This window comes from Chrysemys picta, chromosome 10 (genome assembly GCF_011386835.1).
Source record: "Chrysemys picta bellii isolate R12L10 chromosome 10, ASM1138683v2, whole genome shotgun sequence".
Taxonomy (NCBI): domain Eukaryota; kingdom Metazoa; phylum Chordata; order Testudines; family Emydidae; genus Chrysemys; species Chrysemys picta.
The window spans coordinates 24,975,243-25,000,995 of NC_088800.1; the positions used below are offsets into that span (position 1 = coordinate 24,975,243).

At 41.6% G+C, this 25,753-nt stretch overlaps 1 protein-coding gene across 1 annotated transcript; it reads right to left on the reverse strand.

The window, feature by feature from the left end:
• Positions 1–310: 310 nt before the first annotated feature.
• On the reverse strand, positions 311–18,907 carry RSL24D1 (ribosomal L24 domain containing 1). The gene is made up of 6 exons (XM_005294263.4): positions 18,729–18,907; positions 17,153–17,266; positions 9,216–9,288; positions 5,680–5,743; positions 4,440–4,525; positions 311–2,347 (listed from the first exon to the last, which is right to left on the reverse strand). The coding sequence occupies exons 1-6, from the start codon at positions 18,807–18,809 to the stop codon at positions 2,274–2,276; spliced, it is 492 nt and encodes a 163-aa protein (XP_005294320.1). The 5' UTR covers positions 18,810–18,907; the 3' UTR covers positions 311–2,273.
• Positions 18,908–25,753: the final 6,846 nt, after the last annotated feature.

Below are 25,753 nucleotides of genomic sequence, written 5' to 3' on the forward strand. Positions count from 1 at the left end.
TTGCAGTGACTGCAGCCAAAGTCCTTGCAGTACCTGTCATCTTGGGAAGCAATTCCATCATCTTCACCCCAGTATTAAAACAAAATTACCTTTCTCCTGATTCAGTCACAAAAGCAAATTTTCTAAGAGAAAAATGACAATAGCTTTAGCAAGGCCTAGTCTTATTTACAACCTTTTTGGTAAAACTAGAGTGAATAAAAACCTCATAAAGCAGAACTTTCTTTCTCAAAACAATAGCACCCAGTTTTCTGTGTCTTTTCCTGCAGGTTTCTGTAAGAATTCCCAAAAAGATGAGTCCAGGGTCAGTGTATTTTTGTGCAACTGGAATCCCTTTATTAGTATATACTTTAGATCAGGCATTAAATTACAGCTTACAATTTTATTTTAACGTATTTGATTATGTTCACTGTTTTGTTGCCCCAAACATACACAAGCTGCTTAATTTCTTATTTAATATAGGGCGAAGATATCAGAAATGCAGCATTTTAAAGATCTAAACACATATAAAGGGATACTTAACTTGCATGTGCACAATGCTCAAAAATGGATACATTTGTACCTTTCAAAGAGAAAATATTCTCTGCCTTGGTGGAGTCTGAGCACTCATCTTCATTCAGGAATGTATTTTAGCATCTGATTTCACCCTATCAGCATACATTTCCTGGCTAATCTGGCAAATGATTTTGAGACCGTATTAAAAATCAGCACTTACCCAGCAAATACAATTCATATCAGTCAGCCAAACACTGATCATCAGGTTTATGTGGCCACTATGTATCACACTTAACAGATCTTACAATTAAACTTTACCTTCATGTCCTAAACGCCTGTAATTGTTATTTATATAATTTTAAATATGTTTTAACAGCAATGTGTTAGCGTTTAGAATACTCTAAATTGACATTTAATTCAAATGGATCTACATTTTTGAATCCAGGCATATCAGTATTCCCCCACAGTCTCTTTTTGAACATACAAACTGTAATTCTATTTTAAATTTAAAACAAACAGCACACAGGTATATACATTTTTGAAATAAGGTAGTTTTCCAATTGAATTTACCTCCTATTCATATCATGAATGAAACTGCAAATTATGATTTTTCAGTGTAATTAGCAGTGACAAGGAAGTAAATAATACTTAAAGTGTTTTTGAAAGGCTTCCCTAATCATGGTGTAGGTAAACAGTTGTCCATTGAAAGTTATTTATCTGAGTGCAACACTGATAACACTTTGGATGAAGAAAATACTACTATGAATATCCAACATACCTATACTTTAAAGCAACTTTTCTGTCAACATAATTACAAAAGCATTAAGTTACATTATACATGGTAAAAAGTTAGATTTATTGCATGTTTGAACTAGCCTGGTTTTGTGGCACAGATTCGAGTTCCAGTGGTTATACAGGTGATGGTTCCAATCTCCAAACTGGAAGCCACCCTTCTATTGGCAGCCTTCTCCAAACAACAGTAAAACTTGCATCGGTGTTAGTTGTTCTAATAGACTATGCTAAATCAAGAAGAGTTCTTTTAAATATGGAAGGAAAAAAAACACACAAAAACATTTTCCATTGTTACATTTTAAGCAGTCTATTTCCCCCTAGTGGGATATAGTAAAAAGCGAACACTCCACTGCAGTAAATATAGACAAAATGTGATTCTGCCATCCCTTGTAGGTGCAATTTACCCACCACTGGAGGGGTACGGCATAGCAAGTTAGAAAAGACTTGGACCCAAGTCTACTGAGGAAAACTGCCACTGAAGCCAATTATACCTTGAATTATTAGCTAGATAAAAAGGTAATTACACTGTCCCTCCCTGGACAATAAAGAGGTATATAGTATCTCAAATGAAAGGCTTTATGTTATGCATCACTGATAAGGTTTTGTATAATTACAGAATTACAAAAAGTATTGTCCAAAAACATTATCTGTAGGACAGCCATTTCATGCCAATTACCTCATTTTTATAATTACAAACAGTGCTGGGTGACTTGCAAAATAACTTTTGCTCAGTAAAGTGTATTTTTCTCCCAATAAAGAATTGAGAGTACCCTCCCTTAAAAGATATAATTAAACATGTCTGGTGCTTCACACACAACAGAACACAAAAAAGAAAGATATGCATCTAGGGTATGTTTAATCACCTTTCATTTCAATGAACAAATGTCAAATGAATCAATAATGCATGAGTCAGAACTCTGAAGAGGAGAGTCAAAAAACAGTAAGTAAGTTGAGGAAGTAAAAATAGAAGGAAAAAAAGGACAAGGTTTTTAGGACTCTTCTTCCATAGCTACAGCCTCTTGCAATTTCTGTACCATTTTCTCCTCCAGCCGTTTTGCTTTGCCTTCAAAAGAAAAGAAAAATGACACATTTTAACTGAACAAACTTTTATTTAACAAAAATTGTCTAGAGAGAATTCTCAAATTACAGCAATCAAGTTAACACATATTTGTTATGACCTTTATTATCAGCTAGCCATAGTGACAAAGAGGTTTTAACAAAAGGCAGAGCTGTCATTACTTTAATGCAACAACTAAAATCAGCTTCACTTTTGCATAATACACTGATCATTCGCCTCATCTAGTACTATGGACTTTTGCCAGTTGGCAGTATCAATCAGAACTTCATGCAATAGCATTAACCACTCCTTTGGTACAGGGAGCGAAACTGAGAGGCTCCTGCTCACTTCTCCAGATTTAGAAGAACGGTCCCAGGAAAAAGGGACACAGAGGGGAGGATCAAAGCGGAGTGAAACATAGGCAAAAGCACACCGCTCTTTTACACTGCCCACTGTTAGCACCACACAGAGATCTACAATATTATAGACAATTTACTGTAATGGACTATATTAACAACCATATAAAATAAGGAAATTTAAAATATAGTATATCAAATCAACATCCACCAAGATCAATTTACTAATAATTTTTTCAAGGCATTAATAGACAAATTTTCAGCTGATCTTCATTTTGCATAAGGGTAGTTGTGTGCCTAAATACATGCAAAAGATGGAAATCATTTGAAAACATATCCTATAAAGAATGTATTTAAGAATAAAACAAATTTCATAAATAAGGCCATGTCTACACAATTTATTTTACCAATACTTTTTAATGCATAACCTAGTATTTGTAGTAAAGAATTTTGGACCAGCAGAAAACCAGTTGGGAGGAACAGATTTTTTCAACTGTAACCTCAAATGGAACCAAGAAAAATGAACTTTGCTCAGTAATGGAGAATATAAATTCATATCTGTGCATTCTTCAGATACATTTTGATTAATATTAACTAGACAATTCAAAAATAGGTTGTTAATTAGCTGTAACATATTAAGTTTAATAAACATTTGCATTTGAGACGTCATGTTACAAACACTCAATTATAGAATGAAAGACAAGATGAGTGAGGTTCAATAAAAGATAATACCTCACCCACCTTGTCTCTCCCATGTCCTGGGACCAACATGGCTACAACACTGCAAACACCCGAATTATAAAATGTCACTTTCTCAGACGGGATTATTTGCTAACATTTCAAGAAGTCTGACATTGTACAGATGTAGTAACTACGGTATAATTCAATGTATGCCAACGACTAAATTTAAAATGATGGAAACCAGACACATAACGAGGTCAGCTGATTATTTTGATATTGTAGAATTTGAATAGGTAACAGACACTGATGGAATTCTGCCTGCCATGGGTGAAGGACAGATGGGGGAGGCTGGTCTTGTGGGGGAAGGAGAAAGAAGGGGATTATATCTGGCTCATTAAATAGACTCAGACATTAAGGTCAGAAGGGACCATTTTGATCATCTGGTCTGACCCCCTGCATGCTGCAGGCCACAAAACCGTCCCTACCCCTTCCCTTGACTCTGCTGTTGAAGTCCCCAAATCCTGTGTTTTAGTGACTTCAATTGGCAGAGAACCCTCCTGCTAGCGATCCCTGCCCCATGCTGCGGAGGAAGGCGAAAAATCTCCAGGACCTCAGCCAATCTACCCTGGAGGAAAATTCCTTCCCGACCCCAAATATGGCGATCAGTAAATCCCCGAGCATGTAGGCAAGAGTCTCCAGCCTGACCCTTGTTAGCCATTATACTATTTACCTGCCATTGCTAGGTATTCCTTGGCTAATATGTTTTTCCATTAAACCATTCCCTCCATAAACTTATCTAACTTAATCTTGAAACCAGACAGATCCCTCGCCCCCACCGTTTCCCTCGGAAGGCCGTTCCAATATTTCACCCCTCTGACGGTCAGAAACCTTCGTCTAATTTCAAGCCTAAACTTCCCCACAGCCAGTTTATATCCATTCGTTCTCGTGTCCACATTAGTACTAAACTGGAATAATTAGTACTAATTTGATAAATGATGAATGTTGCTCAAATAATTATACATGAACTATCCAACCAAGAATTCAATAAATCCAGTTCTTACCTGCATGTGGAGCCCGAACAAGATGTATGTTTTGCTTGACTTCTTTGATGTCCTGTGCCTTCTGCAGCTCTTTGCTCTTCTTTAATCTGAGAAAAATAAGGGGGATTATTATTTGTGAGATTATATACTAAAGCTTAATTTTTTTTTTTTTTTTTAAATAAATGTATATACATCACGTGTAGGGCTCGGTATCTGTCACGGAATTTGCGGAAGTCACAGATTCCGTGACTTTCCCTGACCTCCGTGACTTCTGAAGTGGCTGGTGTGGCTGACCCCAGGGCCGCCCAAGCAGCTGCTCAGGTGGCCCCAGGGACAGCCACACCAGCCACTGAGCAGCAGTCTTAGGGGCTGCAGGAGCCATGGCGGGTGGGCGGTCTTGGGGACAGCAGGCGCAGCCACTACTCAGTGGCCCTTGGCAGCTGGTGCCATTGGCCCACCCCCAGAGCAGTAGCCCCCCTCCAGCCTCCCAGATCAGTGGCCCTCTCCCTTGCTAAGATTTAGTTAGTGGTATATAGTACAAGTCATGCACAGGTCACAGGATGTGAATTTTTGTTTATTGCCATGACTTTTACTACAAATACCCATGACTAAATCGTAGCCTTAATCAGGTGTATTAAATCTTAGTGAAATTTCACATCTCTCTGAGTCCACTAGGGAATTATAGTGGTAGTTACAACTAAAATAGAATCCAATAAATACTGATGCAATGGGATGACAGAGAAAGTTTCAAACTATGAGAAGTTTATTCAGATTTTGGAAACCTCAAATTACGTACAAGTCTTCCCCCACCTTCCTCCAAATATCAGAATACAGCTCCTAATGTCTGGCAAGATCTCCTTTCCCTTGAACAGTCAGCATTCTGTAGACTCATTTCTCAAGCTTCCTAATGTGTTACCATGCTGACAAATATTGTCTTATTATTTTCTTGTACTTCCTAGTCTGTTTCCATCTGCTGTCTTGTCTTAAACAGCTTGTCAACTCCTTGGGGCAGGGACTGTTTTGTTGTGTTACTGCAACGCCTAGCATAATGGTCCATGACTCTCCTGTGTGCTATGGTGCCACACATAATACATTAATAATACTTGCACTACTGTTCGTGTGTCAGGAGCAAACAGCCATTTAAAATTTGTGAGCATCATCTCCATGGAGCAAGGGCATCTCTTTGCCACATGCCTGTACAGCAGAATGCAACCCAGAACCTGATTGGGATTTCCTAAGTGCTACTGCAAATCCTTCTCACCTGTTCATGATAAATTTAGCTTGGCGTTTTTGTTTGATCTCTTCCACTCTCTTCATTGCATCAACTGAAACAAACAAAAAAAACCAGAGTTTTTAAATATTTATTGTGTTTGATAATCGAATTAACATCCTGAAACAATTTAACTAGTACTGTTTTAAAGACATATTTTACTATAATGTGTTCCTTAATATGCACAGAACCTAGAGTAAAAGAAACATCTAATGATTATACTAGAGAAGTTCTCTTTGCAATGTAGTATTGACAGATACTATTCTGTAGCTAGAAATTACCATCAATTTTACTTTTAAATTTCAGTTCAAGCTTCCACTTGGTCTATACAATCTCTCTCTTATCCTTACCATCATTTCTCACAATGGAGGACTTTTGTTTCCAGTTCACCATTATCCAAATGTCATTACCCTTTTCCCCTTAATAATACTTCTTCCTAACTTAAAAATAAATGATGGTCTCACATGCCACAAAATTATCATGACTGAAACAAAATATAGCAAACTAGTGCAGAATCAATGGGATCAAAAGAACAGGACTGCACAGCTTTAAAAGACAGTAGGAGGCAGAATCACTTAAACACTAATATAATGGTTAAGAATGCAGTTCAATTCTATACTCTGATTCTCTAACACAGAGGTTCTCAAACTGTGGTCCACGGACCAGTGAGCTCCATTCAGGTGGTCCATGGATAGTTCCAAGGTGTGCGCCTGGGCTGACGCACACAAGAGAATGAAGGCAGGCATGGCTCCACTAATTAGGTGCCTGGACTCTGGAGAAAATGCACATATAAGGTGAGATGGTGGCCTTGGGGGAAATTGGGGGTAGGTGGGATGGGGTAGTGGGTGGGGGAAATTTGGGATGTGCAGGGCTGCGGCAGCCAAAGAAACAGGTGACTTTCACAAGCTCCAGGGCTGTGGCTGCTGGGGAGAGATGGCCCTCCTTCCCAGCCTCAGCTCTGTGGCTGGTGTGGCAGGGGAGAGACACCCCTCCTCCTTCTCATCCCCAGCTTGGGGGCTGCCACAGAAGCGGGAGAAAGGGAGAGACTGGGCTGCCGCAGTGGGTGAGAGAGGGCACATCCATCACATTAGAAAGGTAAGACTACTGATATTAAAATATGAGTTGTGTGCTTTTATTTGTAGAACAAAAAAAGTTTATTATTATTCTTTTTTTATATAATGCTTTTATCAAAAGTGCTTTACGATAACTAACGATACAAACAACATTTGGAAAGATCATTAAAGTGGTCTGCTGAGACCCTCAGCAATCAAGTGATCCCCACACACACACACACACAAAGTTTGAGAAGTTTGCTCTAACAGTTCTTCAAAAAATAAGGACTAAGTGAAACGCAATGCCTGCCCACAGCCTGTCGGCCCAAAAAATCTGAACTCGTTTGAACAGTGATGTGAAACAAAAAACCAATATAAGGAAGATCAGGTTAATCCAAGGTTAAAGATGCATAAATCCAGTAAAATATGCTCTCCTTCCATTCCCAAATCTCTTGCCTATAATTGATGAGATTTACAAACGACGGCTCAATCAAACCTGGGGCTCGATTGACGGTGCTGTACATTGAATAGGCAGCACAGGTATACCAACAAACTCTACAGAGCAAATATGCTGTCACAGCAACATACTAACTTTTTTTTTTTATGTAAACAATGCAAAGACAACTTAAGTATCACTTTGACATCATATTATAAGTGACAAGTAAAAGTAATGCGACACTTATTTTTTAAACAGAAACTCATCGATTCCTTGCTGTTGGGAGTGGAAATTTTTTGAATTGAAAAAAAAAAAATGGACTACTTTTGCAAACAGACTGAACGTTAGGTACCTACTAGCAAAGATGTAATACTTACTTACACAGGAACCTAAATATAATTGTGGAAACACTAAAGGTGAGTCATTAGAAAATGAAGCAGGAGTCCTAGCAGTTACGACTTTTTAGAAAAAAGGAACAGCATATTTTTGAATCACTATGCTCTTCAACTCTTTACTATTTTGTTGTTGAAACAATTGCAAAATTAGCTACTTAAGTCTTAACAAAACTTAATATTAATTTTTAAAAATATGTTTAGTTAACATCGCACCATCACAGGAGCGAAGAGTTAAATAATTTATCTAAATTTTAAAAGGTCTGGACAATTTTACTAACAACTTGCGAAGGTTCACCTCTAAGGGTAATCACCCTGAAGCATGAGATTTGTCATCTGATTGTTGCAGGAATGAAGCTTTTTTTCATATGCACATAAATAAACGATTAGACCAACGCATGATGGGTTTTTCTTCACTTCCATCTCAGGGATCAGGTATTAGCCAGTCAGAGGCAGGTCAGTGAACATGAAAGATCAATGGTCTGATTTGTATGGCAAATCTTGTGCTCCTAACAATCGGATTGTGAGAAAATGCTGAACACAGACCAAGTCAGAGTTTTTAGAGTGGTACTCAATTTTTAATTCTCACCATCATACTTCTCCCTCAAATGCAATAGGAGCTCTCCAATCTTCTTAATTTTTTGGCTTTTTATTGGCGTTCCTGACAAAGTCTTTTGGTCAAATTGTTTGTTTTAAAAAAACTAACAAGGACAAGAACATTTCTGGTAGAAAGCTATAAATCTTCAGAGCTATGGTGATCTATTGTGTAACTATGTATTCGGAACTTGTGCAGTATGTATTAAAAATGCCTAAGAAAGAAAAGTATTAACTACTTCACGTGTTACACATTACTTGCTTTCCAGATTTCATTAAAAAAAAAATCTAAGCTGGTTTTAAGAACACAAACACATACAAAAGTTATTGCAACATCAGTAAAAGCATTTTAAAGAACTGTTATGTGTATAAAAGTCAATTTATCAGATTGCTCTGAAATTAGGTATTCAAAAAGCCTCAGACATCAAGTTTCAAACAGAAGAATGTGTTTTACTGCAGAGTTATATACCTATGAAAACTTTTGTAGTGAAAATTCTGTGAATGACAATGATTTACAACGGCAAATATTGTAATTTATATTACAGTTGATAACTGAGCATCATATAGAGTGATAAGAATCATATATTCTATTACTATTGTTTTGTAGAAATGGAAGCAGAAAAAAAAAGTATATCTGTAATCCGAGTAGAATCTTGGTTTGTGTTGAGTAGTCCCTATCAAGTTTGATATTGCCCTTTTTACAAGTGGAGAAAAAATGTGGACTCATTTACCATAAAAGGCTGCAATCATAAGGGACAGGTCTATCTAGATTATAATGCAAAATTAAATTTGTTTTTTGTATGAAAATACCAAGAATAACTCATTTCATTTCAATGATGTGCAGCTGGGAGGCAGAACAAATTTTCTGTTCTACTTTGGGGCACATTTAAAAATAAATCTCTTTTCAGGTTTCTAATATTTACAAAAGACTAATTATAAATATGAACATCAAGATTTAAAGTCTTCTGACAACTGAACATGGAAAAACATGGAAAGAAGATCTTATTCCCAGCTAGTCTTCTAGGAAAGCTGGCATTTCCTAAAGTGACTTACCAGTTTTGCTCCACAGCTCTCTCTGGTATTTCAGTGGCTCGTTTCTACGTTTTTCGAACTCAAATGAATTATCCTGTGTAAAAAAAGGAAAGTGAGTACAGCTTACATTTAGATGCAGTAAGTGGGAAATACACAGTTTTAGGAACAAGTATCTGCATAAATAAAGTTATTATCCATAATTTACATTTGTGAAAAGAAATCTAAAGGATCTCAACATAAAATTCCCTTCATTTTATCTAAATATCTACTATAGATATTTCTCTAAATCTCTAACAAATTAATTTAAATACAAAATATCTTAACAGCTCTCAATACTAATTTCTGCTACATATCATTGAATCCTAAACTTAATATTTTTAAATATACTTGTGTGTCAGGTCTTTAAAGTAAATACTTTTTTTTTTCTCCCCCCCACACCCAAAGCGGGGCTGAAGACCAGCAATTACCCAATATGATCATTTTGTGAGGTAACGTTGAGTCTTGGCAGGGAGTGAATAAGCCCAGAGCCCTGTTGTGATGGCTAGGAAAGAACCGATAGAAGTTACTCATAGCAGCAGCAGGCAAGAACGCTAAGAGGCAGAATTACGCACTCTGACATATGCTGTGTTACTATGTTAATTTAACAGAAGCTAGGGGAGAAAGAATAGGCATGAGAGAAACACCTCTCACACACAAAGATACTTAACAAGAGGAAGCAGGCAAGCAAACAGATTGCCTCAGAGATGAGGGTGATGTTATTGACATGAACTGTGACCATATAGATCATTGTTGCAACCACTGTTATATATTTGCAGCAAATATTGTAACAAAGCTTGTTGTGTGAGGTGTCTATAACCAGCAAATCATAACCTTTTTATAATTATGCTATCTTTATGTGTTTATCTTTTTGTAGTTGAAGTTATGAATATTGCCTATGTACTCGTATCTCAATGTGTTTTGATTCGAAGTAGCCTCAGTGAAGCAAATTTGGTCAGCTTCTTGAGAAAGGATTATTCTCAGTAAGTGCCCAATCAAGCAACACTTAACTGACAATAAGAACAGGAGTACTTGTGGCACCTTAGAGACTAACAAATTTATTTGAGAATAAGCTTTCATGGGCTACAGCCCACTTCTTCGGATGCATAAAATGGAACATATATTGAGGAGATTATATATTATATATATATATATATACACACACACACACACACACACACACACACACACACACACACACACACACAGAGAGAGCATGAAAAGGTGGGAATTTTCTTACCAACTCTGAGAGGCCAATTAAGTAAGAGAAAACTGACAATGAACTGTGGGAGATGCCAATCCACATCTGAGCTTTCCTGGGAACATTCAAACTAACATGTAAACAATAGCATCAGCCTGTAAAGAACAGAGTCACGCATAGACATGTAATTTGCCCATGTGACTCCAAACTCCATCTTGTTGCTGTGATTTTGCAGAGGAGAACCAAGGGGTTTCCGCCCACAAGAGAAAGAATATAAAAGGCCCTGGAAACCCCTCCATTTTGTCTTCAATCCTGCTTCTTACTTCTGGAGAAACCTTGCTACAAACTGAAGCTCTGAACAAAGGACTGAATGACCCATCCAAGCTATGGATGTACTCCAGAGACATGATTTAAACCTGCTGTTTATTCCATCACTGCTACAAGCCTGAACCAAGAACTTTGCCGTTACTGTATGTAACTGATTCCATTTAACCAATTTTAACTCTCATCTGTATTTTTTTCTTTTTATGAATAAACCTTTTGGATTTTAGATTCTAAAGAATTGGCAACAGCATGATTTGTGGGTAAGATCTGACTTGTATATTGACCTGGGTCTGGTCCTTTGGGATCAGGAGAACCTTTTTTCTTTTACTTGGGTATTGGTTTTCATAACCATTCGTCCCCATAACGAGTGGCACTGGTGGTGATACTGGGAAACTGGAGTGTCTATAGAAATTGTTTGTATGACTTATGGTTAGCCAGTGGGATAAAACCAAAGTCCTCTCTGTTTGGCTGGTTTGGTGTGCCTTAGAGGTGGAGAACCACCAGCCTTGGGCTGTAACTGCCCTGCTCTAAGCAATTTGTCCTGAATTGATACTCTCAGTTGTTTCCAGCCAGAGGCAGCATCATTACAATGAACTAACGATGAGAACATGCTGCATAAGGTTCTAGGTGGGCACTAACACTCTACATCAGTGTTTCCCAAACTTGGGACGCCGCTTGTGTAGGGAAAGCCCCTGGCGGGCCAGGCCGTTTTGTTTACCTGCCGCGTCCGCAGGTCCGGCCGATCGCGGCTCTCATTGGCCGCAGTTCACTGCTCCAGGACAATGGGAGCTGCTGGAAACGGCGCGGGCCGAGGGACATACTGACCGCTGCTTCCAGCAGCTCCCATTGGCCTGGAGAGGCGAACCGCGGCTAGTGGGAGCTGCAATCGGCCTGACCTGCGGACGCGGCAGGTAAACAAACCGGCCCGGCCCACCAGGGGCTTGCCCTACACAAGCAGTGTCCCAACTTTGGGAAACACTGCTCTATACGTTAATCACCATAGAGAGTTGTCTGCAGAGAGCTAGAGAACCACTGCCAAACATCTCTATGCTCTTATCCTTCCTGCTCCCTTCATCTCATTGAAAACACAACCACTGACTTCTCCACTGCAATGGGACAGCCCCGTTTTGGAGATGTGGAGGCTTGAGCCAACCCTCTCCATCTTCAGATGGACGAAGGAATCCTTTGCTTATGAGAGTTGAACTATGCAGACATCACCTGCTGTGCTTCAAAGGGGACACTGACTGCAAGCAGAGGGAAGGAGAACAGCCAACACAAACTGTTTGACGTGGTTCTCTGTTCCCACCACCTCTAACATAACATACCCACAGCAATCACAACTCTTTTTAGTGGTTAGTTCCCAGCAGGCTCCTTCCTCCCTCACAAAGTAATCCCTGCATGCCTGTCTTTCTCTGGAACTACCTATTCTCTCCTCTCACTCTTCCCATGGCTGTTGCTACATATCTTGATGTAGGATGGGCGTCATCCAAACCTGCCTTGCACCCCCAGTGATGAAGTATCTGGAGATCTGTGGCATTTAATCCTGTTGAGCTCCACCATTGACCAGCTACTGAGAGCACCATAGTAGCATCTCTGCCCAGTGTGGCAATAGCTGGGCTATCTTCTGCTGTCCACTCCATGTTGTTGCTAAGAGAGCGCCCTGTGGAGCTCTCTCTCAAATATCAGTAGGACAGGGTTTATTCATGGTTTTGAGATTGAGATTTTGGGGACCCTACATTACTACCACCCTCCAAACAGCAAACATATTGGCCATAACCCTCACTTTTTTGTTAATCAGGGACAAGTCACCATTTTAAACAAAGAAAACTTGGTTTGAACGGAGAGTAGAGTGGGCAGCAGTTCTCCTGAGTCAGCACCAGGTAGTTATGCACAACGAAATGACTAAAAATGGTATCAGAGGGCTATTCACTGAATCTAATATATCATTTGTTCATTTCCAGATAGTTCTCAGAAAAATGCCAAAGCACCACTTGTAAACGGTCTCACACAATTTAACATCATTCACAATCTTCATTGAAAAAAAATCTTACTGAAGGTCAGTTTTAAAAACACTGGCAGACCAAAAAATTCCATTTTTATCCGTTAGCTGGAACTGCAGCTGTAACGATAATACCAATCCTTTCAACTCCTCTGTATTTGAACATCTTGATTCGATAAACATCTTAATAGCAAGAAGAGAGAATGCAGAGCACTAAAGGCCAAATCATTTTGCCATGGGTCTTAACTGCTAGAGCTGCAGACCCTCAACACCCAGGAACTGCATCCCTAATTGTTAACTACCCTACTCTCTTTCCAAACCAACCTCAGATTGCTTACTGTTTGGACAAACATTCTAAATTGTTTATTGTCATTACATCCTTCTGCCAAAAGTTATGTTTGTGTGGTGAACTTAAGAAACAAGAGTAAGATATTAACATGTTGGGTGAAAGACTATGGGTTTGGGAGGCAGGAAGGAAGTTTTGTTTTTTGGAGTTGGGGGGAAGGAGGACATTGAGTGAAGCTAGTTCTAGGTATACGCAGATCAGAGTAACTGTTTCAGGCTTTGTCCATGCCATTGTCTTTTCAGTTACCATCTAACAGTGAAAAGAAATACTTTGCTCACCTATAACACCTTTCAGCCAATGACTGCAACACACTTTGCAAAGAAATTAAGGCTCACAACACCCTTGCTAGGTATGCAATAACCCTTTTTACAGATGCTGAAGAGAGGTATGGTTATATAGGTCATCTATGGCAAGAACCAGGGCAATAATCCAGATCTCCGCGCTCTATTTTATGCTTTAACTACGAGACTAACTTCTCAATAAAAGAAACAAGGAACATAAGCCCAATGGTTTTGCAGGAGCCATAAGATCACCATTAAGCATCTAATCAAGTCAGACTACAGACACTTCAAAAGACAAGAAAAACCTAGAGAAATATTCTGGGATTCTAAAACCTTGTAATGTTGTTTCTGAGCTTTAAGAGCCATTTGTGCAGAAGAGTAAGTAGGAAGAAATTTGCAACTTTTCACAGTGATGCTTCTTGGTACTCTGAAAGCAAGACTTAAACCCAAACTATAGTTAAGGGAGGTAGAAAAAGTTCTAGATGGCTCCAGTCTACTTGGGCTAGGGGAATTTTCAGAAATCAAAATGCAACAACCTGGAGTAGATCCATCAATTAGGTCAGAAGTGCCATAAGCAGTAGTCTAAATGTAGGTCTTAATGGTCATCTTAATTCTGAACCAAGAACCCTGGTAACAACCCAAGCTCTGAAAGGGGAGAGGATGAGAAATGCAAAGACAAATATTTTGCTCTGTCCTAAATTATTCTGAGTAGCCTTAACTAACACCAACTAGAATAGCAAAAAGTTTTATAAAGCTGTCTCAGGAAGTCTCTTTCCTCTACCACGTGGAGGAAAAACGTCTCACTAGTATTCCCAGACTAGCTGATCAAATGCCACTCAGAAAGGAAAGACAGCCCAAAAACAAGCATTGATTAGATATTCCATCCAGTCCAAGTACAGCAGCAAGAAATCCCCAGAGAAAATAATTGTGTGTTAGTACCAGAGATCTGAACACCCGCTAAGCACAATGTGGCTGCAAAAGCCTCTCAGCACTCCAGAAGCACTCCTAAAAAGACACAAACAGCACTGTCCAGTTGCTGATTATATTACAGCGAATGACAGCATTCATTTGCTGCTTGCGATGCTAAAAAAAGTAGCTATATACTGATTGGACAATGTTCAATTCAGCACATATATTTTAGTGGGATTTTGATAGGTAGTTCTGGTGCTACCCATGACTCTTTAGATGATGCCACCTCTTTTCAGTTTATTTTCCCTAATAACAAGAACCCTTTAGGTCTAAATAGAGCCTTTATCTACAATATACTGTAACTTGGCCTCAAATTTGAGTTTTGTTTTTCCTTTTCTTTATAAATTAGAATAATGTCGGCTTCTGTTAGGATACTGTTAAGCCTAAAATCTGAAGTGAGGAGCTTAAGAGAATGTGAGAACAGAACAAACTAAGATCTTCTGCCCATTCTTCCTACTCCATCAGATCAGGGATCTCAAAAAAAACACCAAACAAAAAAAAACACACACCACAGTAAAACTCTTCTAAATTAGTTTTTAACAGTATAAAGACACACAGTACCTCTTCAGAAGGCCCAGTTATTACATGACTGCCTAAAGATTCTGTCTGGCAGCCACATTAAAAAACATACTCTTGGCTAACTGCATAATAATGTCTACAGGGAAGTTACACAGACAGCAGTAGATCACGAACAGTACCAAAAAAGTACTGAGCACCCTTATTTTTCTGTTAATAAAAGCTAATTAAATCCCAATAATCCTATATTTAAGGACTGTCCTAGCTATGTATGCATATTTAATCAATTCTCCCAGGGAAGTAACTCTGTCTTGAAATTCTTTTACCTTTTTTTTAAATCTATTTCATGCTTGGGAAATAAGAAGAATCTTCCCCCACAAGGATTCTTTCATAAATTCTCTCCTTATAGAGAAAGATCAACATAGTTGACTGCCTTACACTTCAGAAATCTATATAGTTTAAATTAAAGATCCTTCAGAACAAGAAGTATAATACAAGGGGAAAATGCTTTTGCTAAAATGAATGTAAACAAGAGAAATATTCTTTTCCAATAAATAAGTTTTGAGTCTGAGGAAAGCATAAGCAAGATGTTTGTCAAAATTGCATTATCGCACCTGAAGCACTGAAGGTCTAGAACTTGATGAGCAGAGCATTTAATGACAGGCTTAAGAACAAACTGGTAGGCTTGTTAGTTTTCTCTGATATGACACCTGCCCACACAACCAACCCCATGAGCAAACACTCAAATATCTATGCTAGCAAATGTGAGTACAATAGATAAAAGAGCTGTATATGGGTAACTACCTGATTTGTGGACACAACCAATGTACTCATCTAAGTTGTCATTTGCATCCCCAATCAACAATAGGTGCAGTAATTTTAAAATTTTCATTCCTTAATTAGGACTTGTCTACACAAAAAAGTTGTACTGCTTTAACTATACCCACACAGTTCTTCCCCTGGCCAGTGTGGGTGCAGTTATACTGGTATAGCTTCAGGGCCGGTGCAAGGAAGTTTCGCACCCTAGGCGAAACTTCCACCTTGCGCCAGCACCCCCCCCCCCAACTAAACCCCCCCCCTGCCCGGGGAGCCCTAGGCAGCCACTAGTTCGCCTAGTGGTTGCACCAGCCCTGTATAGCTTATCCCCATACTATCAGTTAAAAAAAATATGTCTAACGACCATAATTATACCAATACAAAAGTTCTGGGTTGACCAGGCCTCTGTGAATGCCTATGTTCAAGAAAAATTAAGAACTTCTGCACCCTACCCCCATATCTGCCAATGAATGACTTGCTGAAAGCCAAACAACAAAACTCTGCATTTTTATTTGATTTCTGTAAAAAGGAGGTGATACTCAACTTACAGGTGTGTTGCAAGGTTTAATTTGCATTTGTAAAATACTTTGAAAGCATTGGATGAAAGATGCTACAGAAGTGCAAAATACTATATTGTTGTTGTCCATGCTGCCCATCCCTCTCAGCAATGGAAAACAAATCTTTTTCACAAGGCTTTGTGCCTTGCTGCCCCGGCACATCTGGAAAGCCAGAAAGGCAAAAAAAGAAAACTCTGTAAAACTAATTTCCATTTATTTTACTGCTGAATGTGTGGTTTGAGGATTTTTTTTTTTTTTAATCAACTAACAGATTTTAAAGGAATCTCCATGTCTGTGATTCTCAGTAGTGTGCAAGCTCAGGCATTTACTTGATAAATTGGGAACAAAACATCTCAAAATTGAAATTGATGTACAGTCCTAGGATTAAAAGTGATTCAAGCAAAATGGGCAGTTCTTTGCCACTTCACATCATCATTATCTGTGATAAGATTAGCCATTCTTATCACAGATACTGCATGTTTATGACCATAAAGTTTAAAGCTACAACTACTACTACATTATTCTTCACATGTAAGACAATTCTTTTGGACTTCTAAATTATTAGGAGTGCCATGAACAAAAAATAATGGTTATATCTATTTATTTTTCACAGTAATTCAAAGAAAGCACAACACATTTAAACTGAAAATACAGAAGCCTAATCAGAAAGGCAAATTTCAGGGTTAAAGAATGGCTAGTTTTAAACTTTTAAAGAAAAGCATGTGCTTTATTATTGAGAAAATGGAAAGACTAAACTGTATTTTTAAAGCACTGATTTTGTTCTCACTGTTTCTGGGGTCACAGAAGCACTTGCATACCGTGATTTGCCTGGCTATGGCACTTGGAGTATTACATGCGTAATGTTCGTGTTTTGTTTTAGTCCTTTAGTAGTACAATACCACCAAGTACTTACCACTGTTAGTTCTTTACCAGCTGCTTTCCGGAAGGCTTTGGTCCATCTGACCTTTCTGGGATTTCGTTTCTTTTTAAAGTTTTTGTGGCATTTTGATCTGCAGAATCTAAAGACCTAAAGAAAGATTAAATACAAATAGAAAAAAAGTCCATAATCAAATGACATTATTGCCCACCCCATCCAAAATAACTCTGATGAACATTTAATGTATCACTAGATCATGTAAATCAGTACAGAAAAATACTGCACAGGATAAATAATACAAGTCTCAGTGTATCTTCTGTAATGATGGTATTATTCAAATTAGTAGTTTGAGAGAGTTTTAGATCATTATTTTTACTTTGTTTTACTTTACAAAGTCACGTTACTCTGTTTTCACAATATCTTCAGTTACAGTCTGCTGGGAACATGCACGCATCTATATGGCAATTACCTTTAAACAAACTGATGGTCAAAGAACTGCATGGTACAGGATTATTGAATTACCACATGCAAAAATAACTACAAAACCTTAAAACTGCTCTGTGAACTTTCTATACCTGTCACCTAGTCCTAGAGCTAGTGCTTTCTTTACAGGATAAGCTTCTAACTGCACATAAAAATAGTCAAGTTTTGTAAGGTGCAGAGAAAAGATACTAAACAACTACTTTTTAGAACTTAATTTCAACTTTAAGGCCCCAATTCAGCAAGGCACCTAAGCACATGCCTAAATTCTAATAGTTTCTGTTGAACTTAAACAGCCACTAAACTTCAAAACTGTATTTAAGCACACGCTTAAGTGCTTTGCTGAATCAGGGCCTAAATGTGTCAAGCATTTTTAGTCCAACACTGGTCTTTACAATGGAGCAAATGCTGATATTTACATTTTGCCACATAAGTACTTTGAATTTTGGTTGGGCAGAAAAGATTGTGCCTTAATTAATATTGGACAACATCTGGAATAGGAACAAGGGGACTCCTGATGAGAGCTAACAGGTATAATTGTAGCATAGGCAGTGACAGCAGGGCTTAGCCATGCCTAGCATTAACATCCTAAACCCAGCGAGTATGTATCCGGCCAAGCCAGTGGTTTTCAACCTGTCGTCTGCGCACCGCTGGGGGTCCGCAGACTATGTCTAGGATTTCAAAGCAGTCCGCATCTCCCTTTGAAAATGTTTAGGGGTCTGCAAAAAGGTTGAAAACCGCAGGTCTAAGCGATGCCACCGCTGCCTGCGCTACATCGCTCTGTAGACTCACGCAGCTCTCCTAGAACTAGGGCTGGTATGCCCGTGTGAACTGGGAACAACACCCCCAAAGCACCGCGCCCTCAGCACACGGCAGCCGGGCGGGAGCGGACGGGCATCTGCGGGGCCAGGGGCCAGCCCAGGCTGCGTTTTAACGCGCTGGAGCAGAGCCGGTCCTTAGACGGGCCTGCCCCCGCCCCCGCCCCAGGCTATATGGGCCCCAACGCAGCCCCGGCTTGGACCAACCCCGTGTGGGGATGCGCCAGCGCCCTCGGGCCTGCCGCGGCGCCCGGGCCCCTCGAGATCCGCTCGGCAGGACCCCTCCCGCGCCGCGCCTCCCGACCCGACCTGACCTTGCAGTCGTTCCGCACGAACATGAGCCCGTGTCCCGGGTAGATGGGCCCGGAGCAGAAGTAACATTTCTCGATGCGCATCTTGCTGGCGACTGAACCCTCCCGGCACCCAGCCGCCTGTCCACGCCGTGCTGCGCAGGAAGTGACCGAACACACCTGACCGGAAGTGCAGCTTAATGCTCCCTTCCGGATAGAGCGTCTCCTCCATGAGGAAGAGCGACATGAACTGCTCACAGCGCCCCCTGCTGCTTGTTCATGAGCAAGGCAGCCAGCTGGGTCTCGGTCGGCCCCTGGGGCCCCAAGGGGCTCAGCCCACTGCCCACAGGAGCCAATTATCAACCAGCAAAGGAAAATCAAAGGGTATTAAAGATACAGCAGAGGTTCTTGTGATTATTTTTTTTATTAATTTTCATAAACAAATACAAAAAGGCAAAGGACAATTGAGGAGAAAAGACATGAGGGAAAAGCAGCAAGTTCTGGTGGAATGGAAATCTGGCATTATCTGAGCCAGTTCAGCATTTCTTTGTCCAAATGTATCAAGAAACAGGGTCCAACTTTCTTTTCATTCACATAATTGCTCTCTGCGTCAATAAAAAGGGTGTTCTTTTTTAAATAATTAAATGGTTAATTTTTACAACTGTTTGAGATAAATAAAAATATAGTTGAATGGCATAAAAATACAACAAAATGTTGATTTTGGGACAGAAACTATCTTCTGCTCTGTGTTTATCCAGCACCTAGCATGATGGCACCCCAGTCTTGGCTGGTCCCTTGCCATTACTGTAATTAAGATGATTGATGATTATTATTAATATCTAAAACCCTGATCATGCAAAGCCTAACTAGCCCCATTGATATGCTTACGTCCCTGTAGGATCAGGGCATAAACAAAAGTTTAAAACTGAATCAGCTGAAGTTTTAAAAAATTAAACAACATAAAACAACTAAGATGCCGTTTCAGCTTCATAAACATCTGAGAAAATGTTATACAAAAGATTTTAACGGTTTAACAAAATGTAAAACTAAAATCTCATTAGTTTTAAGAAATCAAGGCCCCCAATTCTGTAAGTTGCTGTCCTTTAGGTCTGTTCGGGCCTTTCTTGAAATCAGTAGGACTCCAAACAGCTGCAGGAGTTAGCACAATTCATAATACCACAGAATCTGCACAAGTAGAGGAGATAGTCCTTCACCAACCCTGAGCAGATTAGTAGGAAAAAGTAATAAGGTTCCAAACTATATTGCTTTATTTTATGGAGCCACTCCATAAACTACAGGCATTTCAATGGTGTGGTCCTTTCCTCCTGCAGATCCCAGGAGATCCACTGGATTTTTGGGATGGAGATGTTGCTTATTCTGGGGGGGGGGTGGGGGGGAAAGTAGAGGGTGGAAAGACCTTGCCTTGCTCCTTGAATGATCTGAAGTAGCTCCACAGGGAGACCCTCATGGAGTTTTTTTCTCCCACCCCAGGATAACCTACTATAGGAGGGATTACTCTACAAACATGGTAATTTCCACTGGGGCAAAGTGAAGTGCTGCATATGATTTGAGCCCCTTTGGTAACTGATTGTAAGGTCTGTCATTCAGTTCTGACTCAAATATACTTTTGTGTCTCTCACAAGTTGCTGTGTTGTGCCTGCTAGTTACTGTAAGCTATTGACAACAAAAATAATGGTTTATGAGGTGGTAAGGACACTTTATTGTCGTTTATACTCAGTTGTATCGAATTTAGAGTAATTATACATAACTGTAAACCAGGGGTCGGCAACCTTTGGCACGCAGCTCGCCTGGGTAAGCACCCTGGTGGGCCGGGCTGGTTTGTTTACCTGCCGCGTCCGCAGGTGCGGCCGATCGCGGCTCCCACTGGCCGCGGTTTGCAGCTCCAGGGCAATGGGGGCAGCAGGAAGCGGCATGGGCCGAGGAATGTGCTGGCCGCCGCTTCCCACCACCCCCATTGGCCTGGGACGGCGAACCGGGGCCAGTGGGAGCCGCGATCGGCCGAACCTGCAGACACGGCAGGTAAACAAACCAGCCCGGCCCGCCAGGCGAGTCGCATGCCAAAGGTTGCCGACCCCTGCTGTAAACCATGGAGGAGTCAGTGACCCATAATATAGCCAACAATAATTAGGAGTTACTGCAATCCAAATGAAAACTTTTGGGTGAAATAAACAAGCCCCTCTCAGGACAGTCTCTTAATTGGATTCCTGATACTATAAGTATAACAAAAGTTTACCTTCTTTTGCAAGAGATGCCATTACACTATATGTCTGGTGGGAGAAGAACTCATTAACCAGGACTTACCCATAAAAGAGGAAATAAATTGCTTCTGTAATAGAAAAACATATCAACAAATATATAAACAAAGTTCACTTCATTTACATATCCAACAGATAGCATTCATGAAGTTAAAAGCAAACACATTTAATATACAACCTTCCCAGAGTTGAATCTTACAAAGAAGAGATTGTGTGCAGGAATTTTATAATAGCCCTTTAAATAGTTTCAAAATCCCTTCTGTTGCAGAAGCCATGAGACTCCTTACAGAACAGCAGTGATCCAAGTAACTTGGCTTGTATGTAGTTATTAAAAGCAGTTATTTGGAACCCAGTTTTCCTCATACTCTTAATGTTATGTAAAAGACAATGTGCAAAGACACAACAATGATCTAACTTCTCACAGGCCACATACTGCAACGTAGTCCAACCGAACTGCCCCTCCTAACCACACACAGCAACGTAGTCCAGACAAGTAGGCCCTGCTTGAAGGCCCCAACAAGCTAAAGGAACACCACAAGGAAATATACTCTTTAAATAGGAACGTAAACAAATATTTGAAAGTGAAATGGTAAAGCAAATAGGGTGCCTCCTCCTGAATGTTAATGGCTGATTCTGCACAGGAGAGTTGATCAACTACTGCTTCAGCAGTGGTCAATGCCGTATTGGAGGGGAAACAGTAAAGATTGTCTTCCCTTTGGAGGGCATAAGCCTCTTTACTATATGAAACACTTCCTCCCCTTCATCCCACTGAGATAACTGTGCTCCGGGACAGATTTGCTCTGGCAAAGCAATTGTGGAGATTGTCACAGTTCATGAAAACTGCATCTTATTTCCCTCATGGACCCACAAGGGCACCCACTTCTAGGCTCTCAGCTGTCAGTGCTCTTGGGTGGAGACTCGCATCGCACTCCCTCACTTGCCAGGCTGCACAGTTCCCTGCCCACACTCTGAGTTCCCCTGCAGGCCGACAGCCTAAATGTTGCTTTATCTCCAGAGGCTATAAACCGCATAGTTGTCCACAGTTTTAAATTACCACACAGCTCTGATGCCCCAATCTACTCAGGTCAATATTAGATTATATTATTGTTGCATTCTTGTTTCTCTCTCTTATGTAATAAAATGTAGCATATTATTAGTCTTTATGTATATTTCCTGCATATTCCAACCTCCTTAACCATACAGGAGCTGAGATGTGTTTAATCAGTAAGGATCCATCCTGCTACTTTAGTCTTACACCCTGTACATACTGTACTGGTAGTATTCAGGAGCTGTAGTTTGGGATGTCACTGTAGCATTCAGGATCTATAATCTGGGATGTCACTGCTTCAGAAGGAAGTCATCTGGGCTTGTGTACAGTCTGCCCAGATGAACCATCAAGCCTTGGTTGCAGTTAATCACAATAGATCCAGAGACCGAAGATTTTCTCATACCAGTGAATCTGTTTCCTGTAGGAGATCACAATCAGAAGTATGTGTTGGTACTGACTGTAACTACAACATAGCTCAGGGGAGTACCACACTATTTGGCATAAAAACAAGTGGTAGTAACCTACACATGTCATACAGTCTACACCTGCCACAAACTCTATGGGAGCCAGATGACTGTGCACCACAATGACAAGAACTGTCAAGGACATTGTCCCCAACTGCAAATCTGCTCTGGTGTTTAAAAACGCTACCTTTGGGGGGTGGAGGGTCACCATTAGCTTGGCGAGTAAGTCCACTTGCTATCAACACGTCTTATTTTGCACCCAAGGTTTATTAGCCCAAAAATGAGACATCGGGGCAAAAGGATTTTGTTCTCATCCAAGTGGTAGTTGGACTATATATGTAATCTCAGACCCCAAAGCCTGCTTCAAATCTATGAGAGAGCTCCACCTGGTGGCCAATTGAAGCAGTAACTTCTAAATCATTAAAAAAAACCCCATAAACAAACAAAAACCCCTTCATGCACTGTCTAGTGCAGTGGTTTTCAAACTGTGGGTCGTGACCCAGTACCAGCCAATGGGAGCTGGTGGAGGCGGTGAGCCACGCAAAGCCGCTTGTGCACCTCCACCGAGCCAGACCTGTTGCTGGCTGCTTCTGGGGTGCAGCGTGGTCCACGGTGCCAGGACAGGCAGGAAGCCCGCCTTAGCACTCCCGCTGCACCGCTGACCAGGAGCCGCCCGAGGTAAGCCCACGCCCCAATCCTCTACCCCAGCTCTGAGCCCCCCCCAAACCCAAAGCCTCTTCCTGCACCCCAAACCCCTCATTCCCAGCCCCACCTGGGCCTGCACCCCCAGCCCAGAGCCCTGACCCCCTCCTGCATCCCAACCCTCTGCCCCAGCCCTGAGCCCCTCCCACACCCCAAACCCCTCCTTTCCAGCTCCGTTGGGTCACAGGCATAAACAATTTTCTTGGGTCGCCACTGGCCTAGTGTTCACAAGAGCAGGAAAATGCAAAGGAACATGTAGTGCAGGGTCGGCAACCTTTGGCATGCAGCTCGCCAGGGTAGGCACCCTGGCGGGCCGGGCCGGTTTGTTTACCTGCTGCGTCCGCAGGTTCGGTCGATCGCGGCTCCCACTGGCTGCGGTTCGCCGTCCCAGGCCAATGCGGGTGGCGGGAAGCGGCAGCCAGCACATCCCTCCGCCCGTGCCGCTTCCCGCAGCCCCCATTGGCCTGGAGCGGCGAACCGCAGCCAGTGGGAGCTGCGATCGGCCGAACCTGCGGACGCTGCAGGTAAACAAACCGACCCAGCCCGCCAGGGTGCTTACCCTGGCGAGCCGCATGCCAAAGGTTGCTGACCCCTGATGTAGTCTATTTACCCACTGATCATGCCTACTGTCAGCATCATGCTCATGATTTTAATCCATTGTGTGAGAGGCTGACAACCACTCTCCTGCCTCTCCTCCCCATAGAGAATTGTTTTGATAAAAGTTGGGAGCAGCTCAGGCTTCTACAGACAGGACTAGTCCCCAAGGAATGGGGTTGGGTGGAAAATCATTATATGGTGCTGTCTCTTTAAAAATAAGCTTTGTCCTCACTTTTTCACATGGTTGACCCTTATTTCCTTGAAACTTAGCTGGCCGCCCTAGAATGGAGCAGGACTAGGAAATAAGCTTATGTTTGACAACCTCTGGGCTCTCACTGTGTTTGCAAAATTCTGTTTTAAATGTGAAAAATGTTGAGTAAAATAGAAAATGCCCCCAAATGCCAAAATTCAGTATAATGCCAAGTGAGGGAGTGCACATAGTACTTAGAGTCAGGGCCCAAGAGTCACAATTATGGCGTTACACTTTTAAATCTACCATTGATTCACTCTGTAACTTCAAGCAAATCACTTCTCTGTGCTTAATTCCCCCTCCCCCCATCTGTAAGAGCTCGGTGCTCTATTGTACAACTGATATTTAAGCAGAATGCCCTGTTAACGTCAATGGTGAGTTCTGCTTTAAAGCTGATGGCACAATATGTTACTTCCTAAGGCAGAGGTGGGCAAACTATGGCCTGGGGCCACATCCAGACCCTCCTGCCCGGCCCCTGAGCTCCTGGCTCGGGAGGCTCACCCCCGGTCCCTTCCCTGCTGTTCCCCCTCCCCCGCAGCCTCAGCTCGCCCCCACCGCCGGCGCAATGCTCTGGGCGGCAGAGCTGAAGCTCCTGGGGCAGCGCAGCTGCAGAGCCGTGGCCTGACCCGGTGCTCTATGCTGCGCAGTGGCATGGCTGGCTCCAGCTGAGCAGCACGGATGTAGCGCTGCCAGCCACCAGTGCTCCAGGCAGCGCGGTAAGGGGAAAGGGGGGGGTTGCATAGAGGGCAGGGGAGTTCAGGGTGGTGGTCAGGGGGCGGGGATATGGATAGGGGCGGTCAGAGGGCGGGGAATGGGGACTTGAATGGGTGCAGGGGTCCCAGGGGGGCAGTCGGGGGGGGGGGGGGGGGGGATTGGATAAGAACAACATAAGAACATAAGAACAGCCATACCGGGTCAGACCAAAGGTCCATCTAGCTCAGTATCCTGTCTACCAACAGTGGCCAATGCCAGGTGCCCCAGAGGGAGTGGACCAACAGGCAATGATCAAGTGATCTCTCTCCTGCCATCCATCTCCATCCTCTGACAAACAGAGGGTAGGGACACCATTCCTTACCCATCCTGGCTAATATCCATTAATGGACTTAACCACCATGAATTTATCCAGTTCTCTTTTAAACGCTGTTATAGTCCTAGCCTTCACAACCTCCTCAGGTAAGGAGTTCCACAAGTTGACTGTGCGCTGCGTGAAGAACTTCCTTGTATTTGTTTTAAACCTGCTGCCTATTAATTTCATTTGGTGACCCCTAGTTCTTGTATTATGGGAATAAGTAAATAACTTTTCCTTGTCCACTTTCTCCACATCACTCATGATTTTATATACCTCTATCATATTCCCCCTTAGTCTCCTCTTTTCCAAGCTGAAGAGTCCTAGCCTCTTTAATCTCTCCTCATATGGGACCCGTTCCAAACCCCTAATCATTTTAGTTGCCCTTTTCTGAACCTTTTCTAGTGCCTGTATATCTTTTTTTAGATGAGACCACCACATCTGTACGCAGTATTCGAGATGTGGGCGTACCATCGATTTATATAAGGGCAATAATATATTCTCAGTCTTATTCTCTATCCCCTTTTAATGATCCCTAACATCCTGTTTGCTTTTTTGACCGCCTCTGCACACTGCGCGGACATCTTCAGAGAATGGATGGGGCGGCGGGGGACAGTCAGGGGCAGGGGTTCTGGGGGCAGTCAGG